The sequence below is a fragment of the Mesitornis unicolor genome, unplaced genomic scaffold (assembly GCF_000695765.1).
Source record: "Mesitornis unicolor isolate BGI_N332 unplaced genomic scaffold, ASM69576v1 scaffold16741, whole genome shotgun sequence".
Lineage (NCBI taxonomy): Eukaryota > Metazoa > Chordata > Aves > Mesitornithiformes > Mesitornithidae > Mesitornis > Mesitornis unicolor.
In genome coordinates, this window is record NW_010164639.1 from 3,134 (window position 1) to 23,079 (window position 19,946).

Sequence of the window (19,946 nt, forward strand, 5' to 3'; positions counted from 1 at the left end):
TGAATTAAAAGCAGTGTTAGAAGTGACTGACTAGGGTGTTCTTAAAATCCTTTCATTTAACTGAACTGTTCTATAACTAAATTTCTCAGTGAGTATTGTTGCTAATCAAAAATTATTTCAGTCCCTAGCACCAAGATTATCACAGTTCAGAAAATCCTGAGGCAATTCATATGATTCCAAGAATCAGATTGCCAACTTCAGATTACATTTCAGTAGATTAATAAACAAAATAACAGAAATACCACCGCTTTTTGTTCAGTTTAATCTTGAATTGTGAATTACAAAACTGTTTGATTTTAGAACATACTTCTCTCACAAACACTGATAATCTGCGCATTTGTTTTCAGTACACATTTTGGAACTTTGTACCGAAAAATTTGTTTGAGCAATTCAGAAGAATAGCGAACTTCTATTTTCTCATAATTTTCCTTGTTCAGGTAAGCTATCCCAATTTAATAAATTTGTGGACTCTTCCTGAAAAACCAAGGAGTTGAAAAAGGTTTTAAAATCCCCTGGTTTTGAAGACTGGAGAGATAATGGTTGAGCTTAGATAGCCTTTTACATTCATAATGTGATGAAAGGAGTTTTATTTCATTTCCAGGTGGTAAATGTGAGTCTAATGTAAATAGAAATTGATGCTGTCACTGGTTTGATGGCAAGACATCTCTTGATAAAATTGGAAAGAATGAGTGTAATTTTTTAATTTTTAATTTGTAATAAAAAAACATCCAGATCAGTAAAACCATCGTTATAAATTATGTGGAGGATAATTTTTTATTTATTTTGCTAACTGTTTCATTTTTTATAACAGAATGACACCTGGGCAGAAATTTTCCAACTGCGCTGTCATCAAAATCTGTAGAGAAACCAAAATACAGACGCTTATACAATGCTTGCTTAGGGTGGTATAGAAATATTTGGTTTTGTAATTGTTACCTCAGGTCACTAGTTTGCTGCTTTCTAGGTGTCTTGATTGTCAACCTTTTGCTATCACTTAAATGTGTTAAGCAGTAAAAATCCTATGAAGTTAAGTGAAAAGCTGTATTACTTTGTACACCAGTTTGTGCAGAAAGAAAAGCTATGTGGATTCCCAGAGCGGTTTCATTATTATCTGAACTCCCTCTGTGGAGTCTACCTCTTTGTATATAATTACAGAAGCCACAGCTCAATATTTCAGGATTTACTCCTTGCATGTATAAGCACAGCTGTGTTGTATAACATGTGAAAACAGCCCTGTGCTAATTTCTAATACTAGTCAATAATTTTGCCTCCAAAGCTGCAGCTTTCCAGTCTGGTACTTAACATAAACTCTTGCAAATAAGTATTTTTACTAGGCATTAACATCTGAATGTTAATGTGATCTAAATGTAGTATTGTATCTTTATTGTGGCATATAGTTATTTTTCAAATTTTGTATTAAACTGCTATTTTTTAATTAAAGTTTAGTGCTGTGTAACATATTGCTGAAAAGATTAGTTGAAACATCTTGCTTGAAAAATTGACTTTTTACATTCACAAAAATATAACCAGAAAATCCTTGTTCCTTTTGTTGCAGTTAATTATTGATACACCTACTAGTCCAGTCACAAGTGGACTTCCACTTTTATTTGTCATCACAGTTACAGCTATCAAACAGGTGAGCAAAATTGTAACTAAAAAGAACATTATTATTCTTGTCTTTAATGTCTTCATTAAAATATGTAATTTAGCTGACTAATTATAACCGTGAATACTCTGTTTCATATATGTCCAGCATGACTGTTTTACTGACACGTATCACAATTTCTTTTGTTCTAGTGAGAATATTTTCTGTTGTTTTCCGTATCTTGATGAAGGATATTTTTTTTTTTAATTCTTGTTGCAAGCTAGAGCTCTTCTGTGTCTTTATAGCCAAATACGCATCATTGCATCATTCCATTTCACTCTCTTCTAGGGTTATGAAGATTGGCTTCGACATAAAGCTGACAATGCAATGAACCAATGCCCAGTTCATTTCATTCAACATGGCAAACTGGTTAGAAAGCAAAGCCGAAAATTAAGAGTAAGTAACTATGACTTACAAGATTTTAGGAGTGAGTCTTTACTTCACACTTCTTGTAAAACAGATTATAGAGAAATTTAGTGTGATGATGTTGTAGTATTTATTACATTTAATGGAGTATGCTAATTTTTAATGCCTCTGAATAAAGTATTTTTTGAAGCTCAATATATTTCTATTTTATCTTTGCTTTGTTAACTACTCTCATAACTTTTCCTTTTGTTTTTCATTTCTTAACTTGATATTTCACTCATTATTTGTCTTTTCTCTGTTCTGGTCCTCTGTGATTATGCACTTTAATAATTTATTTAAGCCTGATTATGATAGTCAATAGTACTGATTTGTCTCATGTATACAACGCATATGCATACATATACATACTACACATTCAGAATACTTTCTTCATTACCCATCCCCCATAGCCTCTTCATTTGCCTTCTGAATGCTGCTACATTCTCTTCTTGATATTTTGAAGGTTATTTTCAGAAACTATTATTTTTGTATTTTATATTTTTAATATTATTTATTATTTTTGCTGCTGCTTTTGGTTTTGTGTGTGAGGAAATGAACTTTTCATCATTATTCTCTTTAGAACTCAGCAAATTTTATAGGTATTTGGTTGGAATTTCCTTATTTCTAGTGCCTTTGTTAGCAATATCTTTCTCTGCTCTGCCTACTTTGGACATAAATGGCTCTACAGTGTTCACGGCCTTTCTGCTATGGCCTTCCCTTTGAGTGTGATAGCTTCTGCCTAGGGCTTCCTGGTAAAAAAAATGAAAAGACAGTATATGCTGAGTGTTCCATGTGTGTAACTGAACAGTTAAATATTCCAAATAACAATAATAGCGTGCACATAACCACAGCTTGTATTCCTTTAATCTGTTGCCTATATTTTCTGAATTTCTCCTTTATTCTTTGCCTTTCAGAGACTTTAGTTTGAGCAACTAAATGTTAGGAGAGACAGGCATAGGAAATACTTGCATGGAAAGGGGTATCTCTATGTAGGGGTAAATGGGAAAATTCTCTGACCTGTATTGCACAAGAAAACAGGCCAGATCATATAAAGGTAGACCCTTCTGTACCTGAAGCCTGTGGACATTTAATTAAAGAAAGTAAAAAGAAAAATCTTGTGATCATCTTTGTGGCCCTCCTCTGGACCCACTCCAGCACTTCAATGTCCTTTTCGTGTTGGGGACTCCAAAGCTGGACACAGTACTTTAGGTGGGGTCTCACCAGAGCAGAGTAGAGGGGCAGAATCGCCTCCCTCAGTCTACTGGCCACACTTCTTGTGATGCAGCCCAGGATGCGGTTGACCTTCTGGGCTGCAGATGCACATTGGTGGCTCATGTCCAGCTTCTCATCCACCAGTACCAAGTCCTTTTCTTCAGGGCTGCTTTCCAGCACATCATCTCCCAGTCTGTATTGGTAATAGGAATTGTTCCAACTCAGGTGCAGGACTCTGCACTTGGCCTTGTTGAACCTCATGAGGTTCACCTGGCCCACCTGTCGAGCTTGTCCAGGTGCCTCTAGAGGGCATCCCTTCCCTCTGGCACATTAACCTCACCACCCAGCTTGGTATCATCAGTGAACTTGCTGAGGGTGCACTCAGTCCCACTGTCAATATCATTAATGAAGATATTAAACAGCACTGTCCCAGCACGGAGCCTTGAGGGATACCACTCGTCTTCCATCTGGATGTCGAGCCATTGACCACTACTCTCTGGATGTGACCACTTGTCCACTGAGCAGTCCCCCCATCAAATCCATACCTCTCCAACTTAGAAGGAAGTTGTAGGGGACTGTGTCAAAGGCCTTGCAGAAATCCAGATAGATGACATCCATAGCTCTTCCCTTGTCTACTGATGCAGTTACCCCATTGTAGAAAGCCACTAGGTTGTTCAGACAGAACTTGCCCCTAGTAAAGCCATGCTGGCTGTCTTGAATCACCTCCTTGTCCTCCATGTGCCTCAGCATATCTTCTAGGAGGATCTGTTCCATGATCTTCCCAGGCACAGAGGTGAGGCTGACAGGTCAGTAGTTCCCGGGGTCCTCCTTTCTACCCTTTTTAGAAATGGGTGTGATGTTTCCCTTCTTTGCCGGGGACTTCACCTGATTGCCATGACTTTTCAAATATCATGGAGAGTGGCTTGGCAAATACATCAGCCAATTTCTTCAGGACTCTGTGATGCATCTCATCAGGTCCCATGGACTTGTGTATGTTCAGGTTCCTCAGATGGTCACAAACTTTATCTTCACTTACAATGGGAGGGACTTTTTCTCCATGGTCCCTGTCTTGTGGGCCATCAACTTGAGAGCTGTGAGGTGAGAGGTTGCCAGTGAAGACTGAGGCAAAAAAGTTGTTGAGAACCTCAGCTTTCTCCTCGTCTGCTGTTAACCAGTTTATAATTTATCATGTCACTGTCTTTCGTAATTAATGATTTGGTGGCAAAAAGTCAGTTCTCTTGTAGACACATCTTAGAAGAATTAAGGCAACTTGAGTGGTAGTCTAGACTCCACTGCTCTTCGAGATGAAGGCTCTGTATTGTTCAGGCTGGCTCCAGCCAAGGCATTCACTGCCTCCAGTTCCAAACCTACCCCTGTTTTGCTGCGTATCTTCACTTCCCTAGATCTGCAAAATGATATGTGAGAAGTCATTTAATCAGGAGGAAGTACATGAGGAAATTAATCCCTTCTTAAATTTGAACAGCTCAAAACTTTATTATTGGTTAAAAGTGCAGCTTTTTTTCCCTAGAAATGGAGTAGCTGATTGTTATTATACTGTTTTTATAAGGCTCTAATTTTTGTTCAGAGACTGGAAATTAGTAAACCATACAGCTTTACTTATACCCTGGAAGTCATGCTTTTCAAAAAGATGCCATCATCTACACAAAAGATGGAAAATTTCTTACTGAAGTTTCTGTTAATTTTCATACTTGACTGTTGCGGGTATGCTCAGCAACTTGCATTCCTCTGTGCCATATGTACAATCTGCAATTTTTCATTTATGTTCATTTAAAAGAAAGCCTTTTTCTTATCTATGAGATCTTAAATCTCATTTATTATCATCATCCTAGTTCTTCAGTACATGTCAGTAAATCTTATTGAAGTTGTCACACTTCTATTTTTAGATGTTACTACTGCTGATTGTTATCAGATTTTATATCTTTAATTAGAATTAACTGACTCCTGCCAGCTGGTAAGGATATTGGAATTATCTTCATAAGTATATCACAAGAACAATGATTAAGTTGAATCTTACAATAATGAATTATGACATAAAAACATATTGAACAGATGTTGAGCTGCGTGAAAAATTACAAAAATTACATATTGTGATGGGATTTTTATTGGAACTTTGATATTCTTAAAACATGTAGTATATCTTTACCATTTGTTCATTTTTTTAAATTTTCCTTTGTGAAAGGTGTCCTCCAAAAATGTATCAAAGGCCGTTTTTCTCAAATGAGTGATTTACAGTAGTATTTTGAATTTATAGTTGGTTGGCTGTTCTGTGACACTTTTTAACAAGCTGTAAGATATCACCTGTGTTTTAATTAATAAAAAAGATTTTGCTCACTTTTAAACATGGGTAAAAATAGGTTAGACTTCCAGTCACAAATTCTGCTGAGAATGAATCTTGTTTTCATGGGCAGACTTGGAATCCTTAGCTTTTTCAGCTAGCTCTAATTATAATATTTGGAGCTAGATGCTTACCCTCAACAGCCAATGAGAGTAGCTCACATCTCCAGCTGTTTCTGAGACAATGTTTTGTTGTACTTAGTCTTAAAACAAGGATAGCATCCTCTGTCTCTCAAATAATGCTGCAAAATGGTTATCCTAAGAGGGAAGGTAGACTTCAGTCATTCCACAAGGTTTAATTCAGTTCTTCAGAGGTATTTCTGTAGTTCTTTACTCCTGTGGTAAAATCCTGGTGTAAATAAAAATTGATGAATTTTCAAGATATTTGAGTGAAATATCCTAGGTTTTGGGTTTGAAATCTGAAATTTGGCTTGCTACAGAAATAAACGCATTGTATTTTGTTGTGTTTTTCCCTAGGTTGGAGATATTGTAATGGTAAAAGAAGATGAAACATTCCCATGTGACTTAATATTTCTATCAAGTAGTAGAGGAGATGGAACATGTTTTGTTACCACAGCTAGTTTGGATGGTGAATCCAGTCATAAAGTAATAAAATATTCTACATTTTCTTTTTAAGGCAAAGTTTGCATTTAATTTTTTACACAGATCACAATATGACTTCATGCTTCTATATGTGGGCAGATACACTAACTTGTGTAACTCACATTTCTACCAGTTGACTTCATTTCTCTTAAGGTGTCATTATTTTATGGAAAGTTTTAAAACATATTTATTGGTGATTTTGTCTGTGTCCAGTATAGGCATGCAGATTACAGAGATAATGTACAAACTTTGTTGTGCTTAAATGTGCTAACATGGTGACCTGGTTTGTGGGTATGCTGGAAAGTACTTGCATATAGTGCAAGAAGATGCCAAATTAGGAGATGTATCTTATTTGAACTATGAACTCTAATGTAAAAGATAGTAAATCTTTCATGCTGAACTGAACTGTATTTGCACATTAATGTCTTGTATATCTTTCCTTACTTTTTTTATTTTATCGACACCTTTTTATTAATTCCAGACTTACTATGCTGTTCAAGATACAAAGGCATTTCACAATGAACAAGAAATTGATGCACTACATGCCACCATTGAATGTGAACAACCTCAGCCTGACCTTTATAAGTAAGAAAATAATTCTTACCTGTTTCATTTAAGGTACCCTAACAATAAATTATTGGAGTATCATAATGAAAAGATACTGACTGCATCTGTCTGCTTAGGGTGGGCCCCAGAGTGAGCTTGAAGTCAGGTTAGTCTACCATCCATGCTCCTTTCCTGCAGGTAGTTCACTGCTTTGCTATAGGACAGCAGTCTCCAAGGGGAGGTGCACAAGATGATCCATTGGGGTGCATGACAGAAATTTTAGAATTTCTATGTATTTTTGTGTAATTACTAATTGGTAATACATTTCCTGACACTGACATCATTACTCTCTGTCAGAGAGTTCCATGCCACGTACAGCTTCTGAGGAGTCCCTGGGCGAAGAGAGGGTGCTCTGCAACACAAAGAGGTTGCCAGTGGCACCCTCACCTGTTCCTTTGCTTTCGGTGTATTGCAAAGTATTGTAGTTTATGTGTGCCCGGTTAAGTGGATTTATGGATTGTATTATCTAGTTCTAACTTAGGTAACTCTCACAAAATGGTCAAGTGGCTTAAAAAGATTCCTGCAAAGGAACTACAGATTGAAGATACTAATAATGCAAGCACTGGTGAACAAGAAGTTGGCAAATGCTTCTACTTCTAGTACGAGCTCTTCATCAGTCATGTTACAAAGTAAAAACAGTGCCAATTTAATCAGATCTGACAAGAAGTCAGCCAAAAAAAATGAAATTATCAAGACTGTTTGAAATATGGATTTATATATGTTACCATCAATGATCAACCTCACACTACGTGCTTTGAGATATTAGCTACTGATAGTATGAAGCCATTATGATTAGCAAAACATTTAAAAACTAAACATTCAGAACATGAAGAAAAACCTCGACAATTTTTCAGCAATGTTTAAAGTCATGCAATACTCGATATTTTACAAAAGTACTGTGCAAAATTTCACTAAACGTAATGATAAGTGTTTAGAAGCCTATTTTGAGGTTTCTTTCTTGGTAGTGCGGAGGTATCTCTTTTCCCTGATCTCAGTGACCAAGGAGCTGGTCTAGAAATCTGCAAGAGAACAGATTCTTTAGGAAACCAATTCCATGAATTACTTGATCCTTTTTTAAATACATGGCTCATGAAGTGAACATTTGGCTCATGAAGCTCATGCCACTGTCAATGGTGGAATTTGTTGGGACAGCTGTTGACACATGAATAATGAGAAAGCTTTTTGCTGGACAGCTTTTTTCTCTGCTGATTTTTACTTGACGCTTTCAACAAACCACAGTGTTTGGTTCCACATCTTTCTTTCCAAAGACACACAATCATTTTACACCATGATGCATCTTAATGAACTGCAGAGTGCCTTTAGGTGCGGCTCTACTGTGTTGTATGTTCTTTCAGCACACAGGTCACTGCTCCTCTGAGCCTGAGAGGTTCCCTTCCAGAGTAACAGGCCCACCAACTCCCCACAGTGTCCTCTGCCATCCAGAATGCTCATGTCTGGCTTAATCCCTTTTGGTTTGAGGTTACCCACTTGGACAGTGGTATTGCAAATACAGTGTACTGAGTTTGTCTGGAATGGGGTTAATTTTCTTCACAGCAGTCCAAGGGGAGTAGCATTTTTGATTTGTGACTACAACAGTGTTAATAACACAGCAGTGCTTTAGCTGTTGCTGATAAGTGCTTGTAGCATCAAGGCTTTCTCTGTTTCTCACTCTGTCCCCCCAGCAAGTAGGCTGGGGGTGGGCAAGAGTATGGGAGTGGACACGGCCAGGACAGCTGACCTCAATTGACCAGAGGGATTTTCTATGCCATATAATGTTATGCTCAGCAATGAAACTTGGGGAGTAGTCTTTCCAAAGTAGCTGTTGCTTGGAGACTGATTGGGCATTGGTCAGCTTATTGGAGGTGGTGAGTGGTTGCCTTGGCTTTGCTTGGTTTTTTTTCTTCACTTATTAAAGTGTCATTATCCCACCTAGATCTCCCTAGGCTCTTCCAATTCTCTCCCCTATCCTGCTGAGGAGGAAACAAGTGAGAGGCTACTGGGTGCTTAGTTGCTGTCCAGGGTCAACCCATCACATATAGATAAAATGTACTTAGAGACGTTCAGAGGGAAGATTGCATATTGGCTTTATACTTTTGTTTTGCTTTTAACTCAGTTGTAGGTTTTAGTTTTTGTACAGGATAGTAATCACACTGTTACTTACCTCAGGTAGTTTAGAGAATAAGATTTCTTGTCCAATTAGAAAATTTATTCATAATTTTATAATCTTTTATATCATTATATGCGGACTTTATGTTGACTTACTGTTCTGTGTGGTTTTGTGTCTACATGGTTTAAAGATGTCCGTATGTATCTCTGTTCTTGTTTATTTCTTGGACAGTCAGAGCATGCTGAATTAGAAGCTGCTTACTCACTGTAATTAAAAAAAAATACAAAATACATCTCAATCTATCCTCATGTATACTTCTTAAAGATTTGAAAAGTGAGAGAAATTTGCTTTTTTGAGTATGCATGTGTGCTATACATACATCTGTATAGAGAGAGAATTACATGACCTTGTAATGTACATTTAAAAAAATTGAAATATTTGGACATATATAAGTAAGAGTAGACAAATCAGCAGTGCTGTTGAACCACTTGTATATTTCCTTTACAGATTTGTTGGTCGAATAAATGTTTACCATGATATGAATGAGCCTACTGCAAGGTAGGGAAAAAACAGAATTTCTACACGTTTAGACATTTTTAGAGTTGACTCAGTATCAGTAATGAGAATGACGTTTGTTTCACCAACATTATGCTGCCTTGTCTTACTGATGAAATGTCTTCCTCTTAGAAGTTTATAGATGGTAATTTCACATATCATAAATATTTCGTATTTAAGTCAGATTTCTCTTACTTTATGTCTTCATTCAACTTCAGGTTTTATTTGGCATGTATTTAGTTTGTAAATGTTGTTGATAGGATTATGACAGTTCAATACTACCCATTAGTATGGGGTGTTGGCAGTGCACCAAACAGTATGAATAGTATCACTTGTGTATTTCTCTCATGTTTCTTCTTAGAAATTGAAGAGTTTGAACATGCCAAATATGTTTAGTTTTTTAAGGGGGGTTGTAGATATGTCTAAAATGTCCACAGTGGTGTGTGTGTTCAGGAAGGCAAGATCCAGGGAAATGCATTTTGTATGTGGTGTTAGGAGATGGTGATCTGTTACCCTGGGTCTGGCACCCAGAAGTGTCTGCCTCCTGTGCAAGTAAGTTTCATCCTGGAGTGAGTGCAGTGCATTCTGCTCAAGGTGCAGTCTGTAGCCTAGGACATTCCTTGTCCAGCACATAGAGAAGAAAATGAAGCAGGACAAAAGAGGCACGAGTCTTCCTGTCTTTTCTGCCTATGATCTTGTCTACCAGCAAGGAAGAGATTTGCTTGCTGTGTACCTCATTTTGTTCAGGTCCTTGCCATAAAGAGGCAAAGCAATAGGAGGGAAAGGCTTCTCACTCCAGTGATATCCTAGACTCCAGCATATGAGAAGTTACTCCATCCTGGCTAAATGCCTTCCTAATCTCAGTGTGTCTGCAGATACATCATTTTCTGTCTTGATAAGCAAAGAGGAGGGGAAATCTGGCTGCTGAGTGTGTCAGTGTCATAACTCCCTCAGGAAACACCTGCATAACTGCACTGCAAAGCAGTGTGAAAATCAGTCAGCGTCCAGAGTGACTGTCTCAGCAGCTGTGGTCTGTATTTTTCCTGGGGTCCCTCAGATAAGGGGGTCAGGCAGAGCACTGGCCACGTGAGCTGTTCTAGTGACAACTGCCTGCTTACACGGAGTAGGCATCCTTTGCTGAGCATCCTGCTGTCTTTTCCAGGTTGAGTGATGTAATTAGGTAAATGAAAGGTTTTTAGATGCACTGGTTTAAGACTTGAATTGTGAAATTATGAGTACAATTTTAGGCATCTGTGCGTATTTTTTTAATTTTCACTTGATAGCTTTAAATACTGCCTAGTAATCTTGTTACGCAAAATAAAAATATTTGAGTAAATCTAATTTCCTGGTTTACATGGCTGCTGCTAAGGCCTGCTCTTTCTCTCTAAACGTTTGTATTTTGTAATACTTATCTTTTGCAGGCCGTTAGGATCTGAAAATCTGCTTCTTAGAGGAGCCACTTTAAAGAACACAGAAAAAATCTTTGGTAAATATTTCTATTGATTATTTAAATGGACCCTGAAGTAATAAGCGAACATCAAACAAGGTTACAACCCTGCAGTTACTATTGAGCGTATGATTTCTATTGAATGGCTTGATTTACAACTGTTTTATAAGTTTGCAGTAAAGTAACTATTAATGATGTACAATGACTATAGAGATTTTTGGTAGGTGGATTTTACAGTTTCGTCTTCCAAGTAGTAGTGAGGATGGCACAACTTCTTCATGTAAATATATGGCTTTTGAATAAGCACTGTGAATTATTGTTCTTGTCCAAAGCAGTTAATGAGCCTGTTGAAATAATTTAGATCTGTTTTGCTCATTTGTCAAAATAAACAGATACTCCAACCAGATATAAATATGAGTGATTAAAAAAAAAATCCATTTAAACTGTTCCCAATCAAAATTAGACTTTCTGCTAGCCAGTGTAATTTTTTAATGAATTGTCTTTGTTCTATGGAGAATTTTGAATATGTTAGCAGACATAGGAAGCACAAACTGAGATATGTTTGCTGGTGACAAAAGGAACAAAGATTCAAGTCATCCTCTAATATATACTACTTCCATACTCCTAAGAAAGAAGATCATAGATAGCCATGAACTACTGAGTGAAAAATACCAAAATCTTGCAACTTTTTATCCAAAAAGAGCATTAAAAATATGTATTAATTTAAACTTGATCTCTTTGGTTTTAATTGTAATCTAAATTAGATGAACTAATATATTAGTTTGTAGTATTTCTGTAAACTTCAGAGGATGATTTTCATATTTCTGTTAACTTGTGTGTCAGGCTGAGATGTTCCTAATATGAGTGGTTGTTTCTAGTCTGCCTAACATATACAATGTTTGCCATTACCCCAGCACAATGCATATCCTAAATTATTTTATTTTAGAAATTTAGAGGTGTGCTGGTCTGAAAAGTATTTTAAATCTATCTTTTTGTTTACAGCTTCTTTTAGCTGTTGTATTTAATCTTCTGAAGTTTACTCACTCTGTTTGTGTTACCAACAGAAAATTGGTAGTATCAAAAGATCACTCTTTTAATGAATTATTAAATTTCCCCAAAGCAAGCAAAATTGATGTTTGCCTTTTATTCTTCCTGGATGTATCCTGTAGTTTAGCCCTGTCTGGATTTTGTTTGTTTGTTTTACAATGTATGACTTAGATTCTAAATTAGAGCCAAAAAATGAACTTAAAAATGCAAGGAGATGTATTCAGAACCCAGCTTTGGTTTGGCTTTGATTCATAGCAGCATATTAGTAATCGGTAACTGTGAGTCTAGAATGGGATGTAAATCCTGTTTAAAATATCCCTCTAAGAACCAAGATATTAAAGCCATTTCCAGTTTCTGAGTATCATCCAAATCTTTGTTCTTTTTCTTCAGACTATATACAATTAAAGAAATGGTAGTATAATGATCTAGTGAACTGTCCTTTTATTAAATTATTGTACTGTGCAATCTTTAGTGAAATAAGTTGTCTCATTTCAGGTGTTGCTATATACACTGGCATGGAAACTAAGATGGCATTAAATTACCAGTCAAAATCACAGAAGCGATCTGCTGTAGAAAAGTAAAATTTCTAGTATTTCTTTTGGGGGTGAAAAACTGTGTGTTTGAATAGTGAATAAAAGGGGATTTGATTTTTTTCTCTTCTAAAAGTGTATGTTTCATCAATTTACATTAAAAAAGAGGTAGAGGCACTTAAAATTTGTTGCTTTTTTATGTATCATTTTTTACTTATAAAATTAGTCATATAACACCATATATATGATGTTCTCAATACTGAATTATTATTAAATGTTAAATGTTAAAATAAGCCACATTAATGTAAGGCTTAGCTTCTTAAGATATGATGTGTTTTGCTGTTCCAGACTACTTTTCTTTCACTGGTTAGAGTAAGGCAAGATGTACTGACCGATTGACATCCCCTCTCTCACGCAACAACTGAGCAATGATGATGTGTCTCTTTCTGTTGTTATTGATGTATAACCCATGGTTTTTAGTTCATGCCCATCATTAATGAAAATATAATTTAAAATGTGAAGTGCTCTTGCTCTCTGTTTTTTCGGATCTGACTATAAAGTGTTAAACCATTGCAGCTACATAGCAAAATATTCTCTATAGATTTCTATAAAAGTACTTATGTGAGTGTTTTTATATTAGTTCAGGGAAATTACATAAAAAGGTCTTCAGATACCAGTCCAGTTATTCTGTTACAATTCCATCTATGCTACTGTTTTCACTAACATACTAAGTTTCCTAATGTGTTACACACATTTTAGAAACAATTATAGCAGTTAACATTTGAAATAGAAAATGGTCCTTGATAATATTTGTCTTCATTGGGAAAACACTGTAGAGAAGTTATTTTATATCATAGCATTGTCAGAGCAAATGTTAGGCTGAGGCATAAGTATAACATTTTTCAATAAACTCTGTAGTTTATATGCTAATAGAATTTTTATTTTGCTTTTTAGATCAATGAATGTATTCCTTATTGTATACCTCTGTATTCTCATCAGTAAAGCACTAATAAATACTGTCTTGAAGTATGTCTGGCAGAGTGAACCGTTTCGTGATGAGCCATGGTATAATCAGAAAACAGAGCCAGAAAGGAAAAGAAATCTGGTATGAAAATAAAATATAAAAAAAATTTCCCTAATCCCTTAAGTTATAAGAATCCTACTGAAAAGTGTATACAGCCTGCTTACTTGTCAATCATAAATTGTTGCTTTTTTTGCTAACAGTGGTGACAGTATATTTATAGAAAGCTTATATATTAAATTTTTGCACTTAAGTTGTATATGTGAGTTTAACTCATGAGAAAATGTCTACTTTGGTATAAAAAGCCTCATAAAAATGTTTTGGAGTTTCCTGTCTTTGTTATGAATTACTAAAGAACTGACCTCTTGTAGATAAATAGAGGACTGAAAAGAATCCCACAGCTGTTGGCAATCCTATAACAGATGTGTTCAAAAAAGTCTTCTGTAGGAACCTCTGTAAGAATACCCCTCAAAAGCTTGGTTTCATATAGCCCTCTAACTCTGCCATCAGCACCAGAAACCAGCAACAGAGTTGCCAGGGTCTACTGTCCTTATGGGAGCAAGGACATAGTTCAGAATGGATGCCCAGATGATCCAAAGGAATGAACTGAATCCAGCACTACAGAAAGCATAGTATTATTTCACTAAATCCTTCCAATCAGACTAGGGAAAAAATGAGTTCTTTTTCCAAAGTGCGTGATGAGCAAGCACATGCTAGTCAAGCATGCTACAGATTTCTCATTATCACCAGTGACACTACCTCAGCCTGCTCTGCAGGTTGACAGCCGGTCTCCACCAGTCAAAAAATCAAGCCAGGTTATGTGCACAGATCCTGCTTGTATTGGAAAAAGTAAGAGGAACCCTTTATTTATTAATGAAGTGCTGCCTGAAAGTTATGTAATTTGGTAATCCTTAAATGAGTTACTTTAGGTTTATGGTATTCTTGTGGTTATTTATAAATGTGCATTTTATTGTTATCCTCATTCTCATACAGGTGTTCACCATTTGTATATAATCACCCCCATTAGTTGATCTAGAACTTTCCAACAGTGATGTCTAACTGTGCAATACACCTGTATGTCTGTAAAGAAAAACACAAAACTAAAACACAGATGTTTTTTTCTTCATGTCAAATTAATTGTGATGTTATAAATCATGAAGATATAAATCTTGTGCTGGAATGTGAGCTGTAGAGAGTGTTGCTTACTGTTTGAAAGTTACGAGGAAAAAAAAGTTGCAAATGTATGTAGTCATCTTCTGTTTTTTGATGATACATGAAAAGTCAATGTTTTCATTTTGTTTCTTTGGCAGTTTCTTCGAGCTTTTACAGACTTCCTTGCATTCATGGTTCTTTTCAACTACATTATTCCTGTATCCATGTATGTCACTGTGGAAATGCAGAAATTTCTTGGTTCTTATTTCCTTACGTGGGATGAGGAAATGTTTGATGAGGACACAGGTGAAGGACCACTGGTGAATACTTCTGACCTCAATGAAGAGTTGGGACAGGTAAATTTCATTGAGTGATAATTTTTTCAGCTGCTACTACCATAATTTTTTATTTAAAACTGTTACTTCAAATTTTTTGTTTTGCAACTTGGTGTGCGTTTTCTTTAGTGCTGATTAATTTTAAAAATAAGATTTGATATCTTCTGATTTTCAGAATAAAAAATTCTGATTTTTTCAGCTAGTTATATTAGTAAAAGATAACCAGTCTAAGAAGGTAATAATTTCTCTCCATTGACTATAGAGGGAGATTATATAAACACCTCACTTCCTTAGAGTGAAAGTCAGATGGAAAAAAACCCTTTCTGTCTGGCTAGACTGACACCAAATCTCCAGATAAAAGTTTCATGCAGTAAAATGATTGACTGTCACTCTCATTTTCCAGAAGAAATTCTATCTTTAGTATTCTGTGTTAAGAAAATCATCACCTTGACACAGATATGCATGAATATTTTTTGCAAAAATATCTAGGATCTCTATGAATTAAAATATTTTCATAAGTTTTCAAATAAATAAATAAATAAGATGGTGTATTTCATTATTTTTGTACAGCCAAACTAGTAATTAAGCTTTTAGGGACACATATCTGCTTGGATAAAAGGTGGTACCGAGTATTTTATTATGGGGGACAGTCAGCACAAGATCCTCGTGGAGAAACTGATGAATTATGGGCTTGATGAGTGAGGTGGACTGAAAACTGGCCGGAGAGCCAGGCCCAGAGGGTGGGGGTGAGTTGCACAAAGTCTAGTGGGAGTCCTGATCATTAATGATCTGGATGATGGGGCACACTGCACCCTGGGGACCACCCAGCTGGAAAGCAGCTTGACAGAGAAGGACCTGGGGGTCCTGCAAATTGAACACGAGCCAGCAATGTGCCCTGACAGCAAAGGTGGCGAATGGTATCCTTGTCTGCATTAGACAGACTATTGCCAGCAGGTGGAGAGTGGTGATCCTTCTCTTCTACTCTGCACTGGTGAGGCCACACCTGGAGTACTGTGTCCAGTTCTGGAACCCTCAACACAAGAAGAATATGGTACTGTTGGAGGGAGTCCAGAGGAGGGCCACAGAGATAATCAGAGAACTGAAGCACCTCTCCTATCAAGAGGTGCTCTCTGAGAGTGTTGGCATTGTTCAGCCTGGAGAAGAGAAGGCTCTGGGGAGACCTTGTAGCAGCCTTCCGTTCCCTGAAGAGAGCCTACAGAAAAGCTGGGGAGGGACTGTTTACAAGGGCAAGTAGCAGCAGGACTAGGGGCAATGGTTTTAAACTAGACACAGGATAGATTTACATTAGACATTAGAAAGTTCTTCAATATGAAGGTGATGAAACACTGGAACAGGTTGCCCAGAGAAATGGTGGAGGCCACATCCCTGGAGACATTCAAGGTCAGGCTTGATGGGGCTTTGAGCAACCTGATCTAGTTAAAGATGTCCCCGCTCACTGCAGGGGATTTTGACTAGATGCCCTTTAATGGTCCCTTCCAACCCAGTGCATTCTATGATTCTTGTCTGGACATGAGTCCTGGGCAGCCAGCTCTTGGTAGTCCTGTTTGAGCAGGGTGGCTAGAACAGGTGACCTCCAGAGGTGCCTTCCAACCTCAACCATTCTGTGATTCTGTTATAAAAAATAACTTGCTACTACTAAAATTAAGTGTCATTCCTAGAATGGGATCTTCATCAGTACTTGATATTATTAGTACCAATCCAATGAACTAAATTTTGCTTCTACATTTTTGAAAGGTGTTATACAATGTATTTCTAATGAAGGCTTTGACTGCAAGTCCTTATTTTTGGTTGTAGTAAATCTGTCATAGTGATATACATGCTTTATTCCTGTTTTCATGTAGTGAATGTTGATCCCAAAGCAGGACACTGAATGAATAAAAGACCTTTGCTTGATAGCATTTTGTATCTTGTATGAATGTATTGTGAAACTGAATATAGGAGTTAAGACGAAAGAAATCCATATAAGTCCTGACCACTTTGAAAAAAGTTGTATATGGGTATTGTCTCCACAGATAACAAACCACTGGAAAATTTGGAAACTTGCCTTTCTAGATTAATGAATATTAGAAAAGTCAATCTAGGGGGAAAGTTCACATATTTAATAACTTCTTTTATGACTGAGCACAAAAATGTGTTTTTTCTTTTGTTTGATGCACTTGATAAATGTTGATGTTTGTTAAACAATTTGACAATTACTAAATAATTGCCTTACTTTTAATGTTTAATCCTTAACCTTATATAATGCTCTCAGTTAATCAAACACATACATGAAATCTGTATACAATACCTGTATCCAATATCCAAAAATTCTGGTTTATAGTTCACGTTTTGGTTCTTACATTCTGGGGCTCATTGTAAAAGATAAAGTTAATGAAATATTCAATATTGAGACAAAAGAAATGTTTCCAGGGCAGTAACAGTGCCCATATGTATAACTATGTAACCATTAGTACAGAGTACATTTCAACTAACATAATTGTAGTGCAGAATTCTGATACTACCCTGAGGACTGTTCTGACAGTAACTGATCCAAATCTAGGCACGTACATTAAATAATGATCCCTGGGATATGGAATTTGTGTGCATTTTGTTTCCATAAATATCTATCTTGCAGCAAGACAGACATTAAAAACCAAAGAGGAGCTTGAGGGAACAGTGAAAGTTGGTTAAACACATTCTTTATATGTGTTATGAGGCAAAAGATAGCTTTGATGATACTCTTGTGTGATAAAATCTTTCAGGGCACACATTTCTGTGGAAGATGACTCCCAAAAGAAATTGTCTTCCTTTTCTGAAAGAGCCAGCAGAAGGATCTTTTAAAAGTGTAACCCAGTAATAATAATAGTTTTGTTAAGAGACCTTGGAAAATCCTGCTGTTTTTAATTTGTGCTCATTTGCAGATTGAGTATGTCTTCACAGATAAAACAGGGACGTTAACTGAGAACAACATGGAGTTTGTAGAATGTTGCATTGAAGGGCACGTTTATGTACCACATGTTATCTGCAATGGCCAAATTATCCACGATTGTACAGGCATTGATATGATCGATTCCTCTCCAGGAGGAAGTGGAAAGGTATGATGACTCTTTCTAGGTTCTTGTTTTTTATAATGAAACAAGAAAATAGAATTTCACTGGTGAAGGGGATACTAGAAATATAACATCCTTGAATTTCACTAATCAAAGTAGAAAGCTGCAGGAAATGCATCACAACATAGACATTTTCCTTTCCTAGTAAGGCTTAATAGGAAGTTTCCACCTTACTGCAGCTGAAAAACTGAATTAAATAAAACCCCAAAATATAGAAATCTCTCTGGTTAATAGCTAAAAAAACGTAACAGCTGGTTTCCATTTAACATTAGCTACAATAGGGAAGGCAAGGCAGAAAACTCCTCATGGGGGAAAATGAATGCTCAATGCATACACTTACTTAGTCATCATCAAGAGAAGATGTGACCAGAGAATGATTTATCATCCAATTAAATTACTTTTAAATGTGGCTTAATATAGCCACATCTGTGGCTACACAGATGTGCTACACAGAGCATAAATGTGCTGTGACTTTTTTCCTGTGTAAAGCAAAGTTAGGTGAAAGTTGAGTAGACTTCACATGTCAACTAATGAACAGGGTGTAAACAGGCAGGATAATTGTAGCCAGAGGACAAATGTATTTTTAAATATTTCAGTACAGATTCGAGAATCATACTTTGGCTGTACCCTTCACTATTGGCAAAACAAGGCCTCTTAAAGTACATTGGTGTAATTCAGCAGCTTTATGGCCTCACCCATGGCCCCCAGATTGTGGTCCCAAGATACGCTGTAGTTTTATCTTGGAATTACAATGACATAGACAGTTTGTGTTGAACAGCACAGAAGAAAAATTCAAACACAAAGAAGCAGGTAGAACACAGACAGGTCTTTATGAAATAGAAATCTTTCTGGTGTCAGAAGTTGTCACTACCAAACCTTCTGAAACTTTATAGAAATTGTTGGTTCCAGCTGCTAAAATGTCCACACTCTTTTTTTTATCTAGCTCTGAGAGGTGTTCAAGCTGCTTAAGAAACTGAAATCTGTAAAGCCTGTTAACACTTGTGCTCCAGGTGCTGTGTTCCTCTGTCTGGACTTAGGACTCCTAAAACTGTACCTTGACTGGTATTTTATATAGGCTGTTAAAGTTTAAGCAAAAGTAAAGAAAAAAACCTTTGGCCACATTTAGGCACTCAAAGGAGGTAAAAGACGCACACTGTCTTTTTTGGGCATCAGCAGCTGGACTTGCATGGCAATGCTGGTAGCACCAGCAGCTATTAAACAGTTGTGTGGTTACCCCTGGGAAAGACTTGGCTCCCACTGAAGAGCAGGGGAGCTGTGACACTGCCTTTATCTGATAATAATAATAATCAATGTCATTGCTAACCTTCCAAAAAAAAAAGTTTTCAAAAGAATACTTTAAAGTGATCACATATAATGACAAACATTCATTTTATTTTTTAGGAGAGAGAGGACTTATTTTTCCGAGCCCTCTGTCTTTGCCACACTGTTCAGGTGAAAGATGATGACAGTGTAGATGGATTGAAGAAAAACCGCCTCTCAAGAAGATCTTGTATATATATTTCCTCATCACCTGATGAAGTTGCTTTAGTTGAGGGAATACAGAGGTAGGTGTGTAATTAGGTATTATGCTTTTTAATCTAGATCTAATCACTGAAGTTCAAAATTGTTTTCAGCACAAAAATTGTAATAACAAACATCAAATCATCTAGAGCTGATGATTTTCTTAATATACAGTCATGATTATTAATATTCATAAATTAAATAAAGACAGTTTTGTTTGGTTTGTTTTTTTTTTTCTAGGAGATAAACTCATTCTTAAATACTTTTCACAGAGTCACAGAATGTTAGGAGTTGG

General features: G+C 36.5%; 1 protein-coding gene across 1 annotated transcript; it reads left to right on the forward strand.

The window, feature by feature from the left end:
• Positions 1-347: 347 nt before the first annotated feature.
• LOC104548382 (probable phospholipid-transporting ATPase IH) lies at positions 348-19,699 on the forward strand (the record flags this gene model as incomplete). Its single annotated transcript, XM_010194387.1, has 12 exons — positions 348-437; positions 1,556-1,636; positions 1,934-2,041; positions 6,095-6,223; positions 6,702-6,805; positions 9,441-9,491; positions 10,910-10,974; positions 12,478-12,559; positions 13,467-13,617; positions 14,844-15,041; positions 17,942-18,115; positions 19,532-19,699. Coding segments are annotated over 12 exons (1,401 nt in total), but the record flags the coding sequence as incomplete, so codon positions are not given.
• Positions 19,700-19,946: the final 247 nt, after the last annotated feature.